Here is a 21,421-nt window from a genome sequence, read left to right on the forward strand (position 1 = left end):
TAAAACAGGTATTCCTACAGAAGAAAAAAGATTTTACAGAACTTGCTATTTTTCCTGTATTTGGCCTTGCTCCTAGGGGCTATAACCCAGTTTGGGTAAAAATCAACTATTCCTATCGAAGGAGTAGGAAGTTTTATAAATTTGCTCTATTTCCCATATAATACCGCTCCTCCCACCACAGGAGGGTCAAGACCCACTGTTTATACAAAAGCAATATCCCTTCACCTTGCCATGCTTCAGACTGAATTTGGACAATACCCTGCTATTCCTGAAGAACAAGATAGATATTAAAGGAAATAGATAAATTTCCTTCATTTGGCCCTGACCCTCCCACCCCAGGAAGCCAAGATCCACTGTTTATATAAAATTCCTGAAGAACAAGAAAGATTTTAAAGGAAAAGAAAGGAGTTTTTTTTTTCCAATAGGCCAAACTCCTCTTGCCCCAGGGGGCAGAGAACCACTATTTCTATAAAATTATTTCCCTTTCCCCCAGTATTGCTTCAGACCAAATTTAGTAAAAATCAACTCATTCATATATGACTTATAGGAAAAGTTGGAAATATAGGAAATGTGATTTATAGGAAAAATTGACAGACAGCAGACACTCGATACAACTATCCATATATCTTACTTGGCCCAGTGACCTTAAAATGAAACTCTGGATTAATTCTGTCATTGTTTTATTTCCTGACTTCTGTGAATAGCCAAAGGCACCATCACCAATCTCTTATACAATAAAGAGTTCTTTTGTATGTTATAAATTTTAATCTATGTTGAAGGGAGGTAACTCCAACAAAGGCGGCAATGAAACAATACCCTAATATATCAATTCAACATGGTAAATAAAGTTAAATAAATGGACATATCATCTTCGTTAAGATGTGCAATTTTACTAATAATATTTATAATAAAGAGACCTTACATCAATAGTCATTAAATCTCATTCTTTATTGTAAACTGATATAGTGAAACAAAATTACAGTTAAAAGGCACCATACATTTTCTACACCAAAAGACTTGTAGAGTGAAATCATTTAGCAATGGTTTCAGTCAGGTTATTGTGAATTCATATTCTGCTGTAGCTCATTTGTTAAATTTTATGTAGAGTTAAAGATTTTCATAGAATCCAGCTGAAAAAGTTTGGAGTATTTAATGACATCCACATTCCTAAAATGATGGCAAAAATAGCAGCTGCCTTTCTGCATACCTGAATTTACATTAGTGGTGGGTTTGTCGTAAGAGTGGAGTATGCTTCTAGAAGTATAACTTTTCCTGAAACATTCTAGTCATTCAAGTGTAAGCTGGTTAAAGCTGCAGCAACCATAAATATATGTCTAACTCATTGTACACAAATGTTCTATTCTTAATTTATCTCTTTTGGCACTATCAAATTTTAATGCGAAATCATTTTCTGGCATAATAGAGCAATGATAAAGTGGTGTATCCACACAAAGTTATATATAAGCAGCATAAAATGACAGCAATTAGCACAGCAATAATTCAGCATATTACTCTCAGCATGACAAAATATGTATGTTTACATTGTTTAAGTTTAAAATCAGAATGAAGTTATTAAACACAGAAAATAAATACAATTTCTTAAATCAAACAATGCTTTGATAAAAACCTCTTCCTTCTTAAAACATTTCTAATTACTGCATATAATCTACTCAATAATATCATAGTAAGTTGTTAGTGATGCAGTGAACTTTGAACTGTATAATGACAATATCCATACATAATACATTAATATAATTGACAACATGACATCAATTTTCAAAGTAACAACAATGTATTATAAATTATAAAAGAAAGAATCAAAGTCTGTCCCCATGGATTTCAGATTCTATCACTTTTGATGAAAGAGATCACAGATTTTCGTACTTCTGTAATAGTTCTTTAATATTTTTATTTTAGTAATTTGTTTTATCATCAGCAGAGCCTTGACTTTGAACCTGGGTATAATCAGGTTACCAAGAGTTTCAAGATATAATGAAGTCACCATGAGTCCCAAGGTATAATGAAGTCACCATGAGTTCCAAGGTATAATCAGGTTACCAAGAGTTCCAAGGTATAATGAAGTCACCATGAGTTCCAAGGTATAGTAAGGTTACCAAGAGTTCCAAGGTATAATGAAGTCACCAAGAGTTCCAAGGTATAATCAGGTTACCAAGAGTTCCAAGGTATAATGAAGTCACCATGAGTTCCAAGGTATAGTAAGGTTACCAAGAGTTCCAAGGTATAATGAAGTCACTGTGAGTTCCAAGGTATAGTAAGGTTACCAAGAGTTCCAAGATATAATGAAGTCACTGTGAGTTCCAAGGTATAATCAGGTTACCAAGAGTTCCAAGATATAATGAAGTCACCAAGAGTTCCAAGGTATAATCAGGTTACCAAGAGTTCCAAGATATAATGAAGTCACCATGAGTTCCAAGGTACAATCAGGTCACCATGAGTTCCAAGATATAATGAAGTCACCATGAGTTCCAAGGTACAATCAGGTCACCATGAGTTCCAAGGTATAGTAAGGTTATCAAGAGTTCCAAGATATAATGAAGTCACCATGAGTCCCAAGGTATAATCAGGTTACCAAGAGTTCCAAGATATAATGAAGTCACCAAGAGTTCCAAGGTACAATCAGGTTGAGTTCCAAGTAAGGTTATCAAGAGTTCCAAGATATAATGAAGTCACCATGAGTCCCAAGGTATAATGAAGTCACCATCCCAAGGAGTTCCAAGATATAATGAAGTCACCATGAGTCCCAAGGTATAATCAGGTTACCAAGAGTTCCAAGATATAATGAAGTCACCATGAGTCCCAAGGTATAATCAGGTTACCAAGAGTTCCAAGGTATAATGAAGTTACCAAGAGTCCCAAGGTATAATCAGGTCACCAAGAGTTCCAAGATATAATGAGGTCACTGTGATTTCCAAGGTATAAGAAGGTTAGCAAAAGTTCCAAGGTATAACAAGTTCCAAGTTATAATGAGAGTGAAACCCTTGGATTGCAGAGATAGAACAGCACCATCAAAGTAGAAAAATGCACTGATGACATGCCTTCACAATCAGTATACCTATCACAAGCAGTATATCTATGTGTTGTCTTGTTCCATCTTTTTCTTTGTACTCTTTCTCCGTGATTTCTGCAATGTTAACAATATTCTGAAGTCTACAAGAGTAAATGTACCAATACAATGCAATAAATGATAAGTTGTGATCAAATTTCCACTGAAAATAACAAGGGCCGTCAGAGACTAGTTATGCTACCCGATTGGGACAAAATTTATGTATGGAAATAACAAAGGCCAATAAAAGGGTTATGATTCTTACGTACTGCCCTCCTACTCTTTGAGACCTGTCTACCTAAGAAGTTTCATTTTAATACCTCTTATAGTTTTAGTGTAATGCTCCGGAAAAAATTTAAGTATGAAAAATAACAAAGGGCAATAACTCCTAAATTATGAGAGTGATGGCTCTTGTGCACTGCACTTCTCCTAGTTGTGATACATCAACCAATGAAAGCTTATATTGATACCTCCTATAGATTTTGTGTTATGCTCCTGACAAAATCATGACAGACGGATGGACAATGCGGCAACTATATACTCTCCTTTCAGGGAGCATAATGAAGCCAATTTATACATGTATACATCGTTCTTTTGGTGAAATTATAAACCATGCTATTTCTTGTCTTGTAAAAAGCCTATCCACTTACTTCAAGCAAGAGGTAATGTATTAATATTGTTCCTGCCCCTAACTTATTGCAGAATAGACACATTTAACAACTTTGTGTCATAGTGTGAAATTTATCTTACGGGTGTCAAGTTTACTCCGCTATCATACAATCATGACTTAAAACTTATCCCTGTAAAACTTACAGATCGTCCGTAAATCCTTTCTGCTTCCGCTCTTTCATTTTCTTGTATGATTTTATCATCCAGAGCATCCAACTTTTTCAAGCGACTGATGACAAAGTATCTATGGATTTGAAAAATTTTATCATATCAGACTTAATACTCCTAAAATTAACAGAAATATAGCACTGATTGTAAATGATAACCATGTAACGAAATTTATGTAAAGGATATTATATTCTGAATTCTAGGTCTCTTTACATGTAGAAACAAGCTGATTTAGGCTTCTAATAATTGGTAAATATTTTAGTGTCTTTGTACACTTTATCAGTAAACAATGCAAAATTGATCATGGTTAAGACACAAACAATGAATTATGATGAGTTTTTCCTAACTCTAGAATGTGATTTTCTTTGGGTTAATAAATCATCATATCAACCTCAAATCTGGTCCATAACACAAAGTTAACCTTGCATTTCCAATCTCAATATCACATTCTTTTTCAGAATTGATACCTGACATCAAAAAAGCACTACAGGAAATCAACAATAAGACAAAGACAGTACTAAACCTGTAATCCATGTATTGTTGGAATGTGCCACCATTGAAGAAACTGGGTGCAGCTTCATTATTCATCATTGATAGATGCCGCAGGTTTGGACAACTTTTGACTAGTGTAGCTATGAATGTGCCTAAGAAGAGGAAGTAAATATGTACAGAAACAGCAACCTCAATCCAAGATGGCTTCCTCATAAATTTAACCTAATTGTTTTTCATATAATTTGAACAATTGGGCCCAGAAGGCTGGTGACCCGAAGAAAAATTTATTTGAAATATCTAGTAGGTATTTTTTAAGAAATAGCGATAACAAAAATTTTGAAAATAAATGGACACACAAGAGACTAAAGCGGTGTGAAATTAAGTCTGTCATCTGATTATGGAAGGTTAAAATTTAAATCTATGTATGTAAAATTATCTACAAATAATAGCAGGTATATTTCTACAAATTAAAATTTAAATATAAGAATAGTTTTTACTAAAAAAAAGTTAAATGCTTACTAAGGTTAGTGATTTTATTATGATTGAGCCATAGCGTATGGAGTTTGTTCATGGAGGGCATTTTGACGTGCGATCCAATTTGATTGTGGTCCAGAATCAGTGTTGTTAACTGGGGGTAATCAATAAGGAATCTCAGATCTGTACAACAGCTGTAAGGAATATAACACAACAACCATGCCGCTCACAACAAAAGTCATGTTTACAGTTCATATATCAGTAGCTTTTTGGCCCGTTTTATTTTCATATCTTCTGACTGGTCATTTTGGTCACATCCTTGTGACTCCAGGGGTTACGACAATTTTTACTCTCTGCATCCATGGAACATGCCATAGATAAATTGAGGGTTCCATGTGTGACACTTTTTGGCTAAGATGAAAAGGCCACTTCGATCCATGAATGTACATCAAGCGAATCGCGAGGTTACATAACTGTATATTGTGGCTTTGTAATTTGGTGTCACTTTTGTAGTCTTCAAAAGGAATGTATCAACCTGTGATTGGTCAGTCATTTATTCCTGGAAACCAATCAAATTACTGCGCTTGTGTCTTCAATTTTGCCATGACATGTTTCAGGGGTACAGAGAGCGAAAGTGATTGTAACCTCTGGAGTATGGCTTGGTAAAAGCCAAATATTTGATAATTTATGAAATTGTTGCTTGTTCAGGAAAACAATTTTTGGTCATTAATGAAAAGGATATGATATCTTATTATGTGTTAAATCTAGCTCCGCAGTCCTGCCTCCCTCTTGTTCAATCAGCTCTGTGGGCACTTCCGTCAAACTCTACAAGTATAAAGCAAACCAAGAGTTAACAGAGAAGCAGCTTCATTTGGGATGGGTACAATAAGTCACATCGATCGCGATGTACCTGCAGTAATTGTCAATATATTTCTACAAACAAAGTAACTGGTAAATCAATATACCTAGCTACATACCTGATAAGCTAAGTTTTGTCGTTTCCATTCTATTGCTGCCATTGTAATTTCCTTTTTTTCTTACATCACCAGTTCTGGAACATAAAAGAAGGTTCACACATATGAATAACAGTGATACTACAGTACTATATATTTTGCAGAACAGAACCAGTCAACTAGATATTTGATAGATAATAGCTGGTTTTACTAGCATAAGAGCAATTTGAAATAATTTGCTGCATTTTCCCTTTATTGTGTCCAACCTCTCCCTATTGTGTCCAACCTCTCACCCTCAAAGATACCTCAGACCAAATTTGTACAGATTTCAACCATCTGCATAGAGATCCACTGTTCATACAGAACTGATTCCCCTTCACCTATGAATACTTAACCATATTTGGGCAATCCATTCATTTCCTTACAACCACCACCCATGAGGAGTAGGGTTTTTAAAAATTTGCTCTTTTCTCCCTACTGGGCCACACCTCTCCCACACAGAGGGCCCAGTTCATACCAAAGTGATTTCACTTCATTCAATATCTATTCATTCCTACAGAGGAAGAAGGATTTTAGAGAACTTCAGACCCCTTGGTGCAAAACAGTAATATTTATACCGACTTGGTTCTCATTCCCCTAAGGATGAGTCCAACTTTGGACAAAACATGTTCGGTCATTCATGACAAGTAGCGATTTTCTGTAAAATGTTGATGGACACCAGATGCCACATGCATTGCTGCGGCATGAGCTCACAGTCCTTCGGACCAGGTGAGCTAATATATCATAGCACAGGTATTAAGTCCATTAGAATGAGACTTAATATGGTGTTCAATGTGCAAATGTCCAACTCACAAGATAAAGATCCCTCTGTAAAATGTTGATGAAGAGTAGATACATGAATGGCAACAAAGTGGTCAGTTCAGGATATGTTAGGATCAAGACTTCAAATAAGAATTTTTTTTTCAGGGAATGAGACAGACTTCAAAAAAGAATACCAAATTATCATTTTTTCATTCCTCTCAAGCAAGCATGTAGAGTATGTGGGGCTGGATACTATGAAGTGGTCAGAAAAAGGATATTAGGTCACCGAGTCAATTTATAAAATTTGCAGAAACAGTCAGCTCCATTTCTATCCCATCACCCTTCTCCAGTTAAATTTAAATGTTCATCTTCATCCATGACAGAAATTAATGCTGTAAGAAACCTAATGTTCCAGTGAAATGTTGAGAGCTTGCCCAAACCACTAGCTAGAATATATATATATTCTTGTACAGAAATACAAGACAGTGTGGAAGGGGAGAGTGGGAACTGGACAACATATTCTGATTGATGCATAGAGTTTTTCTTTTTAAAAAATCATATCAATAATAAAAAAAATAACAAAGCACGTGACTAAAATGAACATAGTAAGGAGAATATATCAGTAATTCAGTGCACGAAACGCGATTCACATCCTTAGATCATATTTCAATCAAATCAAAGACGGTACCTGTATATGGAACGTGAACAACACAAGCGAAAATCAGGTTTGTATGATGCTCTAGTGGACTGGATTTATGCTTGTCATTTACGTTCCAGACACAAGTGCTGTGTACAAACATTCTAAAATAATTTTGCTGAAATACTTACATCAATTCTCATTTCTGACGCCAAAATACGAATACGGCATCTTTACTGCTGATATGTGAAAGATGTCATGTGTGTTACCTGTACATTGTTGTATGAAAGGAGATGTCATGTGTTTTATCGTACTTAATGTTACAGGTTACTTCCGTCACAACCTTTACGTACTTCCGGTTTTACGAAATGAAAGTAGGACATTTTTTTATGCGCCAGTTAATATTATTTTGCCAGTTTCCTATCCACCCATAAACAATTCTAGTACTGACATTTTCTCCTTTTTTAAATATGGATTGAGTTGCAAATTTTCAAGATGGCTGTCATCTGCCATTTTGAATTTTGACGTTTAGGTTGAGATCTCTACTTTCACGAATATCTCCGTCCGTTTTATTCAAGTTTCCAATAGATGTCAAATACTGAAGTGTTGTGCCAAAATTAGACTTACGCATATGCAAATTTTAATTAGCATTTTATAATTATTTACGCAATGCTCAAGAGCTATCGAATCATTTTTTCTTTAAAAACAAGTTCGGGGATCTTCATGAAGCTTTATGTGTTTCTTGTGTTCTTATATTCCAATTTTCCACTTTGATTAGGTGTATGTCCGTTCATTAAGAAAGTAGATTGATTTTGTTTTTGGGGGGGGGGGGAGGGTTGGACACCGACGCGTATATAGAATATTGACATGTTTACGATTGTTTCCAAGTTTAGGCTGCCGTTGTTGTTAAAGAAGTTCTGTAATTGGTTCCAGATCTCGAGATTCGTTTTATGTTCATCAAAGGATCAAACTAGTCTTTTTTTCTTGTAATCAAGGTGTCGCACTTGAAACTTTCAATTTTGCCATGACATGTTCCACGGTTGCAGATAGCGAAAGTGACAGTAACTCCTGGAATAACGAGGATGGTCATACGTAGCTAATCAACGTTAGTATTCAGATATAGAGAGATATAAGAAAATCGAAAATTGGTGAAATAATTGGTTATAATTCAATTCGATTCAAATATTTAACGCACAATTCTTTATACATAAATGTTTTGATGTTTTAAGTAAAGCTTTAAAAACAAATGCTGATACATCAATATCTGCATGTATTAAGACTTCAGGAAAGAATTAGAGTTCGGATTTGTTTCATAGCTTGAAGGCCTTATTCGTTATTCGTGAAAGAAAAGCATTTAGGAAATGTTATCAGCTACATTGATGTCACTTATGTAAACACAGCAGTTTATCAATAAAGAGGTACACAGCGTTTGTGTAAATAATGGCGGACATAGATGAATCAACTCCGTTCATACCACCGGGTCTGGTGCACGAGGCACACCCGGAGTTGTTCGATGTACGTGCCATGCCACCACCCCCGGAGCAAGCCAAACCTGGTCAGCTTCCACAGCACGTCATCCGAGAGTTCTTCGAGGAGGTATGTGATTGCAGAGGGTAATTTCACTGCATTTAACCCTAAATTTGTATACAAATGGTAGCATTCGGAATAGGTGGATCAACTCAAATCGATATGAAGTAGTCATATTATGAGATCAAATGATATATTTAAAACAAGGGGCCCAGAGGGCCTGTATCGCCCACCTGGGTATTTAAGTCAATAATTCAAAACTTTATATTTCAGTACAAGGGAAATATTTCCCATGATAAGTATTACCCCACAGATACAGTAGGGACGGGGACAGAGATCAGTTGTTAATCTCTTGATGTCCAGAAATTCTATTAAGTTATGGGATGGTAATCTTAATATCTTCAAAGATATAATCTATCCTGGTTGGGACCAGACCCCAGGACAAATTATCAGTTATGATTGTGATTATCTCCTGACGCTTAACAATGGTATACTTATTCACAACTGATTCAAAGAAGCGAATATTGAAATGAGTTATTGATGATGCAAAAGTAGACAATATCCTGCAATTCCTGTAGAACAAGATATATTTTGAAGAAAGTCCTAGGTTTTCCCTGTTGGACCCCGATAACCACAGTTTATGAAAAAAAGTATTTCCTTTCATGCTTCAGACCATTTTGGGATAATATCCCCCAATTCTTGGAGAACAAGATAGATTTGAAACAATCGATAGATTTTTTTCCCATGGGACCCTCCCCTTTAGCCTCAGAGTGCCGAGACACACCATTTATACAAAACAGATTTTTCTTCACCCTAGTATGCTTCAGACCAATTTTGGACAATAACCAGCAATTCCTCAAGAACAAGGTAGATTTTAAAGAAATTCATAGATTTTTCCCTGTTGGTTTTCTTCTCCAAAGGATGCTTCAGACCAAATTTGATTATCTTTCATGAAAAGTTGCAATATAAGGTCAAAGTTGAGGGACGACGGACGCCGCGGTATCATTATAGCAAACTTGGTCTTACGGGGCAGATGAACTAAGAAGAATGTCCGTGGTTTCATGGGGGTTTACTCATGACTTCCTAGATCACAACGATGGTCGTTCAGGGTGAATGTTCACTTTAAATTCGCGTTGTCGTCTTTAAGAAAGAGAAAAAGTTCCATTTAACAGTATTTTATGAAACTACCACAATTAGTTGATAATTACGATTCATTGCGATAAAATCTGGATTCAAAGAAACGAATATATTTAAATGGCACTTTTTTTAACAAATAGTAAAATCGAAGAAAACATATCAACACCTCTTGTCGACTAATACTATTTTTTAGATTTATAAATCTGCTACACAAATCTTTTTTTTTTTAATTTATACTGTGTTTTCACAGGTTAAGATAGAAACATTTATGTAGAGCTCGTGATTTAAACACGTGTACATATCACACATACAATATATTTGTTGATGTATCTAATGATAGGGATTTGTCGTGGTACCAGAATTTTTCCGCCCAGAGGAGCTTGAGCCGTGTCGACGGGCAGTTGAGAGACAAGTGGAGAAATTGGCTCAGAAACTCTACAAGGCCGGCAAAATCAAAAGTATGACATATACTTCAAAAGTAATATTAAATGGGAATGGGCGGGGGTGGAATAGGGAGCAGATTCTCTGCTATACGTAACCTCAGATTGAGATCCGAGGTGTATGATTCGACGCTTCCTATCCGTGGCTGAGAAACGGATTGGTCTGTACTGGCATTGTTGCGTCATTGGGCAAGCCACCTAAATTTATTGATCTAGCTGGCTTGTTACATGCCTTCTGTATGTTGTTCAGTGAGGTAACCAATATTTACTACAAAGGAGACCCCGCCTCAAAATGGCTGTTCACGGAGCGTTTAACACACATCAAAGAACCTACAAATTAAACAGACAATAATCCAATCAATATTAAGCGTTAACCGATGGTATTAATCTAAGGTTGTCATCGGTAAGACCAAGCATGCGTGTTTTAAATTAAATATGTATTCGTTCGCAATAGTGAGTCTCCAATATACTACTTAGATATCTCCCTGAAATGCCCGGTCTCCAGTTGTTTTTGTTTTAGTATGATTTTTTCATAGATATTGCAAGCATTTACATTTGTAAATCAGTGGAGTTTGGTGTTTTAGATTTATACGAGGAGTTTGGACTTTTTGAGCGATTGACCCAAATAGAAAAAGAATTCCCAGGAGCTAACATTATCCTACTTAAATATCCAGATCTTTGTGAGGTAAGAATACTAGAAGAGATTAGCTACAGACGAAACGCTTCACTTCGAAATCTCCACTATTCTTATAAATCAATTAACATATCTTATTGTTTACAAGTTATTTCGGCCTGACCAATTCGTTTTCAGCTATTTTTAAACCAACATCGGGCTGACAAAATACCAAGTAAAGTTATAGTGTCAATGTACAGCTCACTTTCCAAAATGTTTGAGATAACGTGAACTTCACAATGTCTACTATTATAAGCTTTTACTCAAGTGTTCAGCAAGTCTGCTGTCGTATGAAGATTCCATACACAACAAACACATACATGTCCTTACTAACGCCATTCTATTGTTCATAAATAACATTGTCCAAGCAGGGTTCCGTCTGTCCGTATCTTACAAGAAGCTGCTTTAAAGAGCCCCAATTGTTGTGTTTACAGGAGTTTAAGGCATTGTGGAGTAATGAAAGATTATTGAATGTGGTGGAGCAGCTTATCGGTCCCGAGATAAACGGACACCCCCTCTGGAACCTCCGAACCAAAACACCCCAAAACGAGGCTACCACAGTGCCGTGGCATCAAGGTTATAAATTGAATGAGTTAATTCACATATCATAAAATAGTTCTTGTATTTTGAAGACAGATGTATGATAAGTCAAGTTGACTTGGATTTATTTGAGATTTCAGAACAATCTTGAACTACCGTCACAAAAGGAGACTGGCCACACTACATTTCAATCTTTCTTTTTCCCCATATTGCCCCCATTAATATGTTGATTTAAAACAAAATAGCCTCTCTTATCATTTCTTTTTTCACATATTGAAGAAAGAAAGTGTTTATCTTTAAGTGAGGAATTGATTAAGGTAAAAGACACATTCATCTTGCATATGTGTGTGTTAAAACTAGCTCATCCTTCCCATATTGTCAGTCACAATTGTGATGAACATTGATTTATTTTTAAATGTTAGTGGATTTCGTGGTCACGGGATTTGTGATGTAGACCTATCTAATCTTTAGCAGATATGTGGCTATCACTGATATTTATCCAGTTACAATTGACCCGCGGATGTGGTTAATACTGTGTTTCAAGCCTCTCGAATTATAAATCACAGTGCTGTGTGCTTCGATCACCTATATTTGTAAGCCCCTGTGTTTCGATCACCTATAGTTGTAAGCCCCTGTGTTTTCATCACCTATATCTGTAAGCCCTCGTGTTTAGAACCTATATTTGCAAGTCCCCGTGTTTTCATCACCTATATTTGTAAGTCCCTGTGTTCTGATCACCTATATTTGTAAGCCCCTGTGTTTCGATCACCTATATTTGTAAGCCCCTGTGTTTCGATCACTTATATTTGTAAGCCCCTGTGTTTTCATCATCTATATCTGTAAGCCCTCGTGTTTAGAACCTATATTTGTAAGTCCCCGTGTTTTCATCACCTATATTTGTAAGTCCCTGTGTTTTCATCACCTATATTTGTAAGCCACTGTGTTTAGAACCCATATATTTGTGAGCTCCTGTGTCTTTGTATTTATATGACCTAGTATTTCAGACTGTGCCTATCTAGACAACGAATGCTACACAACTTTGCAGGCCACCGCTTGGATACCTCTCCTTGATGCAAACGCTAGCAATGGCTGTATGCAGGTGAGTGTCATATAACACAGTCGCTGCATGTATTAGACACTTATCACATGAATTGAAATTCTGATCCAGAATCAGTTAAATTGGCGAGAAAATACTAACATTTCATATTTACACCGATGCTATTAGATAATATACATACGTAGTTTACCTTTGTTTTACCAACGATGTCAGCTAAGAGAATATATGCTAACTTGAAATAATGCCAGGTTCCTTAAATAAGAACTTATACTTAAGACATTAATAGAATATTTGATATTGATGGCGACCACACACTTTCGCAGTGTTATTATAAAGTCACTCGAAATCTTTTCTATTGTATATCCTGTTTAGCTGCGGTTGGAAATAAACCTGTTAAAATTAATGTAATCATCAGAGCACATGATACATTGGAACCTTGTGAAATCAAATATACGGTTGGAAAACTTACTAACTTGTCATATACGTTTGTGTAAATCAATATAGGTATACATGAAAATATCAGTTGGTGTTTTCAATTATGTCATACTTATCTTTTTAAAAACGATTTGAAACACAAAATAACTAGAAAACTATTTTTTCAGAAAGGCAGGATTTAACTGAATTTCAGAATTATGATGTTTTAGCATAACGATAGGGTGATGATCTGCTATGTCAAACATGATTTTTTTTTGTAATATGGTAAACTACAGATTGTTGTGTTTATTGTAAGCTAGCAATGCAATGCTGGAATTCTGTGAGAACCAAATAAAATTTTACGACATTTTCTTTTTTTCTTCGGTAGATGGTTCGTAAAGGCCACCGGAAAGGCAGGATAGCAACTCACCAGTGTTGTGATGGCGGCACCTGGTACGTCATGTTGAACGAGGAGGAGATGGTAAAAAGTCTCGGTAATTAATTAAATTATACTTGTAAATATCGTTTCTCAATACAGTTTCCCCAGTTTTCTCTTTATTTGCCTCCCATTTTCGCTGCAAGCCATTTTTATGTGAATGCCTAGGATTTTTTCAGGTGTGAGATGCAAATCTTCACGACTTCATTCCATCAGAACTGTTGCCCTTTTTTTATTTTGACTGTGGTGTCGATGTTTTCCCTTTTTCAGATACAAACCCGGCCACGGACTTTGTCACGTGCGAGGTCCCATACGGAGGGATGCTTTTATTTAACAACGTCATTCCTCATCGGAGGTAGGTCTATAAAATACTACTCCCTTAGGCGGTAGGTGTCCATCACAATATCGCCCAGTAGCGACAGCTAGGGTACATAAAACTTATATATACATCTATATATATCAACGATATACAAAATGGGAGATTTGAAAAAAAAATGCTGCAAAACTAATTACATTCCATGTTAATGTATTTAAAAGTTTCATGTTAAGCATTTTAAAGTGTATATATATATTTATATATCTGTGTGTGTGTTTGCAAATGTCATCGAACGGAGGTATAGAATCTGAATAACCGAACTTAAAACAATCTTTCGTATTTATTTTATAATTTGCGCCACGTTGCGGAAGTGACATACGCACACGGCCACGAACGCTAAAACGCACATATACAATACAATTTTACCAAATTTATTGTTTAGCAATGCTGAATCTGCACCTCGGTATTGAATATCTCCTACACGTACCTTTTTAACGGAGGACATTGATCTTGCAGCCTCCTGAATAGGTCTAAGGATATTCGTTGGAGCTTTGACTTGCGTTGGCAGAAGCCTGGCCTACCTAACGGGTTTTACGGTTTGAAGGAAGGCGTTCTGATGAGGACTGCCACTGATCCAGACTATAAGATATCGTGGGAGAAATTCGACAGAACCGTCCGTCACAAATTGCTAAGAAGTGCTGCGGTGGAGGTATGTACATAACAGTTGACTACAAATGAAATTTTTGATGAAGCAAATTTTTGGAAGTTAACCAAGAGTTTGATGTTCGTAATAATTATGGAACGGACCACACCAATTTGTTATTTTCAAGGTAAATTGAAGCCAATGAAAATATCCACCTTTACTAGTACGACGCTCCAGTGAACTCAGAAAAGGGCGGGCTATGGCCAGTGATTAGTGACTAAATACTATTCAAGCATAATCGTCGAAGAAAAATGTTTTTATACGGAATTTACGAAGCGGACTATTTTGTAAATCTTTATAAATTTCATTTCCATAGTAACTGTTTATCTGGATTTTGAACCCTTCGAAATAAACAAGTATTACACTATACACATTATAATTAAAGGATGCTAAAGTATCATTCCTATTGTAAGATTGGTGTGGCTAATATGTATCATACTGTCGAACCTCGTTATCTCGATCTCATATAACTCGAAGTCCCTGTTTAATTCAAAGTTTTTCATCGTTCCCGGCCAAACTTCTCACTTAACATCCGAACTCACTTCAATCGAATACTCGGATAACTCGAAGTTTCCCCACTGTCCCACCAACTTCAGGATAATGAGGTTCGACTGTATATGATAGAAATGCTGTCTATAAGCCCAACTTGATGACTGCTTTTAGGAGGACGAAGACGAATTTGATACGACAGTGCCAGGACCCTGGATGAAAAAATGGGAGATTGTGCACGTGAATCATCACGTAGACAGTTATAGGGCGGACAGTGCCAGAACATAAAGAAATGAACGACTTATTTATGTTTTGAAGTAAGCATAGTTTTAGGATTAGAGTTCTTTTTGATAGCATTTTGTGAAAGGAATATTCACCCGAGCTTTCGTCTGCGTAATGGAAATGTCGATTGTGACAAGTGTAATCAGTGTTCGTAAAGGTCGCCAGTTCCATTTCCGATAACATATACATTTTTGTCACATAAAAATTGACAATAAAATTACATATATATATATTTATATACTAAATCATTTATCAAGGGTGCCATAATGAAATAAATTATTTAAGGGTTTCTTTTAAAATTTAACTCTTTTATTGAGAAATTATGTCCAAAATATCTTTACGCTGAAAAGTTAACAAAACAGGAGGACAAATAGGCCTGCATTGCGCGCTTGGTGTTCCAATACTTTTCACAAGTACGGTGATTTAAATGTCACGTCACCTTCAAAGGGAGTGTAAACCATTGTTTTTACTTTAAGTTAAACGTTTTTTTATAAACGACTTGTGGACCAACGTGCCATTATCGTTCATCCACTCTGTAGTTAACAAAAGGGCGGCTGTGAAGCATAACCATGACAGTTGTATGTTTGACCCTTGTAATCTTGAAAGTGGGTCAAGGTAATTAATTCCAGAATGCTACTTGAAAAAATCTTATAACCCAGATCCATTTCCTTAATGAGAAATTGTTAGATTTTAACACATTTGATTATGTGACCTTGAAAGCGGGTCAATGTCATTCATCTGAACACATTACAGTAATAACAGAGATAATAAGTAAAAGAATAAACGATGGAACAAACTTGATCCCTAAGAACGTGAAACATAATTGAAGTTATTTCTTTTTGGGGCTTCTCTTAACAGGAGTTTCTGACCAAAGTATTGTTTAAATTTGACTTCTGGTTAATCAGTGTTATTACAAATTTGATCCATGTGGCACTGAATTGGGTCAAAGTCATTTGGTTTTTGCAGGGCTTTATCAGGAAGCCATGCTAACCTGTGACCTTGAATATAGGTTAACATTTCTTTTATCTAATTTTAATGAGCTTTAAACCAAAAACCTACTGACCAAATGTCATTACTTCACATCAGATCATTCTTCAGAAGTTATTTAAGGAAAAGAGGACAGATGAAGGACAGTTGGAAACTGCATTATAAATTTCACTTGACCACTAGGGCTAGGTGAGCCTTACCTTAATATTATAAACATCTCTCTTATATATACCTAATAAGAAAGGGATGAGAGATGTGTGGATTGGTTTGAAATCAAGCATTTCAAAGTGAAATTGAACAAAGAAAAGAAAGAAATAACAACACTTGGTCTAGACCATCTAAGGATCAGCTGAATCCTGAATCCCAATCGGTGGAACTTGTGAAAAACATTAACATGTAAAAGGTTTACACTATGATGCTTAATGTGAGAGGAAACAAAATGACTAAAGGCATAAAGTCGAAAAGAGCAGTAATTTCCTAATGATACAAGTTCCATCAATTTGGGACAGTTGAACTGATCCAAACGGTACAAATAAACTCAACACAACACTGATCACTATATGTAACTTTAATAGTATACATAAAATGGTTTTGTATATGTTGCATTCAACTCACTCAAAACAGCTTTATCAATAAATGTACATCTCATTTCAGTGGAATAACGTACACATGTACACTTGACATGAACAAATTCTCCCATAGAAAAAGTTAACGAGGAGAGCTTTCTCCAGAACTGTACATAATTGGTTTTATACAGGTAAATAACAGGGTAATACTATGAGCATTGGGGTTAACTTTCCGTTTTCAAATCAACATAATATAAAACAATATAGGAAGTATCAAATCTATGGAAACTGGGTTAATTCAATGAAACACTATGTACACATGTATATGAAGAAATAGTGACACATCTTATCTAGATAGGATTTTAATACAACATAATAAAAAATCTTTTTATAATATTAAAATATAGAAAACCAACAATCAATATTAAATTACATCTGGAGTTTAAAAACTGAATTGTTTTTTGTACTTTTTTACTAACACAGTCAATGTTTGACTAGAATAATTTTACCTCAAAATTCTGTCTATAACATGAAGATTTTTAAAACAAATATTTGAAAGTTTCTTTCATCAAAGAGAGCCAAAATTTACATTTTGTTGATCTCATGGTAAATTCTCTGGTTCAATTTAATCCTCTTGTACGATATCAAATTATGTGTAAATTAATTTTCTATCTCTGGAGGACTTGATCTGATTCAAAGAAAATCACAAAAAAAACCCCATAATAATGTTTTTTCCAAATGACAACCTCCTGGCTGTATTCACAGATTTTAATATTTCTATCTGTTGTTTAACTGCTATCAAGCTCTGTTAATGCAGCCACCACTAATCTGGTCGATGAATAGTCAAGCTACATTTATCCAGCCCCATTAATTTGGTCGATGAATAATCAAGCTACATTTATCCAGCCCCATTAATCTGGTCGATGAATAATCAAGCTACATTTATCCAGCCCCATTAATCTGGTCGATGAATAATCAAGCTACATTTATCCAGCCACCACTAATCTGGTCGATGAATAATCAAGCTACATTTATCCAGCCACCACTAATCTGGTCGATGAATAATACTACATTGTTTATCCAGCCACCACTAATCTGGTCGATGAATAGTCAAGCTACATTTATCCAGCCACCACTAATCTGGTCGATGAATAATCAAGCTACATTTATCCAGCCCCATTAATCTGGTTGATGAATAATCAAGCTTCATTTATTCAGCCCCATTAATCTGGTCGATGAATAATCAAGCTACATTTATCCAGCCCCATTAATCTGGTCGATGAATAATCTAGCTACATTTATCCAGCCCCATTAATCTGGTCGATGAATAATCAAGCTACATTTATCCAGCCACCACTAATCTGGTCAATGGATAATACAGCATTGTCAATCCAGACACCACTAATCTGGTCGATGGATAATCAAGCTACATTTATCCAGCCAAAACTAATCTGGTCGATGAATAATCAAACTACATTTATCAAGCCCCATTAATCTGGTTGATGGATAATACAGCATTGGTAAACAATGAATAATTAAGCCATGTCAATCCAGCCACCACTAATCTGGTCAATGGATAATACAGCATTGTCAATTCAGCCACCACTAATCTGGTCGATGGATAATCAAGCTATTTTATCCAGCCACCACTAATCTGGTCGATGGATAATCAAGCTATTTTATCCAGCTGACTCTGATCTGATCAATAGATAATCAAGCAGTGTTAATCCAGCCGACACTGATTTGGTCACAGGGTTATCCAGATGTTGTCTTTATGTGACTGATCATTCTTAAATCTAACCATCTCGCACTCAAACATTGTTGTCAAAAACATGAGGATGGTTATAGGCATTTTACTACATGAGAAAGATTTGACTTAATGATAAACTGTTTATATATACTTCATATCTACATTAACATGTGTGATCCTCAATGATCTCAAATTATCTTCAGAATATAACTTCTTCAACAAAAATGAAAAAGTTAACAGAAAAGCATGAATTTTTCCCCTCAAAGAGATGTTGCCTTATTTTTTACTGAGATCCATACGATTCCTTCCTCTCTGAATCCTTTTGGTAAAATAAAGGTGAAACTAAGAAAACCCACACCCAATCTACTAGCCAACATCCAATCCTACCTATATAATCAAATTACAATAAAAATGGAGATGAAATGAAATGATCGAAACAAATCAAACCATATTTCAACATTCTCAAAAAACAATTCATTCAATTAATTGTATTCAATCAATTTTAAAAATCCAATTCATCAAATGAACTGTGTTTAATAAATCTGACGAAGTCAATTAAGATAATTGATTAATGGTATTTAATCAATTATAATAAGTTTTTTTTTATATATTAGCTGCCTACACAGGAATGGAGGTCATGAGGAACATGCAGTAAACCTCAGCTGTTTTCAAAGACCTTTCCAGACACAAAGTCGGGGCCCAACTTAAATCACATCAAACAAACATTTTCAAAGTCAGATTTGGAAATATTGAATAATCTATTCTTCAATACAATACAACTGCTCAGCTTCATCATATTTGCTTTTCCTTTAAATAATAATTTGACTTAAAATCTACAGTATAGTGAATTTACAGAGAAAAGTATTAAAGTTGATCTCAATGAACTTACCTTTATCACTAGCAAAATTGAGCACTAGAATTCATTTTACAGGAAAGATGAAAAAACCCCAGATATTTGTGTGGCTCTGCATTTCTAAATCATTACATATGCCCTATATGTACATTGTATTTTCAAGCATACAGCACTGAGATTTCTAATTATCTGAACACTTATGAAAAAGTACCAAACAAATTCAAATTTCTGATATAAATAAAAATGGATCAGAACAGCACTTTTTTCTTATTTTGAAAACCTGAATTGAACAGTGATTGCAAAAGTCTAATGACATTCCAAACAATTAATAAAATATGAAAAATGATCTTATAACATGAAATATTTACATTAAATGATCTGACACGTATTTTACTGTGATGCGGAAAGCGCTTTTAATGATCTAAACACCAATTAATTAAGGTAGGCTGTGTTTACACTCTCTATCTCTTAAGCAGCATTTAAATGCCAATTCACAAAATGTAGATGAGACTTTCTTTTTATGAAACTTGTTCTGTATACATAGGACCCATTAGCATCAAGCCAAAGAAATAAACAACTTTATGATAAGGTTATGTGATGGAAATTAAAATATTGTACATGACAATGAGGAAATTGACAGAAGGTAAAAACTCTACATTATAAATAAACTCACATGCACAAAACCCCAGGCAGAATAAAAAAAAACACTTCCAAACACCTTGTATGAATTAGGATTATTATAAAATAAAATATGACTAATTTTTTCACCAATAACAAGAACTACTATATATGATAACAGTGTAAGTGGATACAATTTTAACACACAAATGAAAAAATAAATACATGATTTATATGGGAAACAATCATCAAACATTAATGAATATTCAAACATTAATGAATATTCAAAACAGTTAATGAATATTGAAACTATTCAATCTTTAATAAAAATTCAAACATTCATGAATATGGAACCAGACAACTACAGGTTTTCAAAACATTATATAATGAGTATTAAATTCACACATGCAGCACAAAGCATATGCATAGATACTTTACCAAGATGTCTTTGTCAAAGATGTATGTTTTAACCCTATCAAGTCTAAAGGGGCCTATCAGAAGTATCTCCATAAGAGCTGTGTAAACTTTGAAGTTTACTGTAAATTCTTTTTGTCTGGACCTTTATTGATAAGATCAGGTAGCTAACAACAGGCATAGTTTTTTTCCAAACTTTTTTTTTTCTTTTTGAAGACTGTTGTGCAAACATTTTGACATTTCATGAATTTCATGAATTTCATTTGTATTTTGTCTTTACAGGTAAACCTGTAAAATTAGATATTGCAAGTGTTGATCCTTAAATCATTACTACTGTGTATTCCATGACATCAACAACAGACCCAATGTATTTTGTAAATTATAACTTAGATTAAAACTTAATCTATGACAGACATCTGAAAAATACATACTATATTTAAACACTGAAGTATCCCTTGGGTTTGAGCTACTAATGAAAGCATTGTTGAAGGGAGGTAACTCTGAACCAAACCACAGGTGAAAATTTTAAGAACCCGCAACAGCAAAGAAATGTGACTGTGTATTGATTATATCCAGGTAGCTTTTGTTTATAAATAAGAATAGTTGAATCAGAGTTGTTCATTTATATATAAATGAGGACAGACCTATGTATATCAATTAACTTTGTGACAGGCCATAACTTAACCTTTCGAGGCTTGTATATTTCTATTTCACACTTTAAATGTTATATCAAAGATACAATGAACATAATTGTTTAAATGACTAAGCCCCTAGTTTTTTTAATACACATAATCTGCCCTTGGTTTATTCAAATACACATAATTGATTTCATATCATACCAATAATATACACGTATTCATGATTTTATATCAAGTTGTTCAATAACTCCAAGTGAACTTTTGTTTGTCAATTGTCATCACATTCATAACAAAGATTTCTTTGCTGTTGTTAAATCATAAAT

The 21,421-nt window shown here is 34.8% G+C and overlaps 2 protein-coding genes across 2 annotated transcripts; one reads left to right on the forward strand and one right to left on the reverse strand.

The window, feature by feature from the left end:
- Positions 1-2,754: 2,754 nt before the first annotated feature.
- Positions 2,755-7,558, reverse strand: LOC132543119 (leucine-rich melanocyte differentiation-associated protein-like). The gene is made up of 7 exons (XM_060206579.1): positions 7,450-7,558; positions 5,845-5,918; positions 5,610-5,692; positions 4,913-5,052; positions 4,425-4,545; positions 3,878-3,977; positions 2,755-3,142 (listed from the first exon to the last, which is right to left on the reverse strand). Exons 2-7 carry the CDS (start codon positions 5,884-5,886, stop codon positions 3,092-3,094), a joined length of 537 nt encoding a protein of 178 aa, XP_060062562.1. The 5' UTR covers positions 5,887-5,918; positions 7,450-7,558; the 3' UTR covers positions 2,755-3,091.
- Positions 7,559-8,698: 1,140 nt separating this feature from the next.
- LOC132543079 (uncharacterized) lies at positions 8,699-15,278 on the forward strand. The gene is made up of 9 exons (XM_060206533.1): positions 8,699-8,854; positions 10,263-10,380; positions 10,947-11,047; positions 11,470-11,611; positions 12,580-12,674; positions 13,435-13,540; positions 13,753-13,837; positions 14,315-14,507; positions 15,165-15,278. Exons 1-9 carry the CDS (start codon positions 8,699-8,701, stop codon positions 15,276-15,278), a joined length of 1,110 nt encoding a protein of 369 aa, XP_060062516.1.
- Positions 15,279-21,421: the final 6,143 nt, after the last annotated feature.

This window comes from Ylistrum balloti, unplaced genomic scaffold (genome assembly GCF_031769215.1).
Source record: "Ylistrum balloti isolate Yb309-2 unplaced genomic scaffold, AGI_CSIRO_Ybal_v1 Utg369740, whole genome shotgun sequence".
Classification (NCBI taxonomy): Eukaryota; Metazoa; Mollusca; class Bivalvia; order Pectinida; family Pectinidae; genus Ylistrum; species Ylistrum balloti.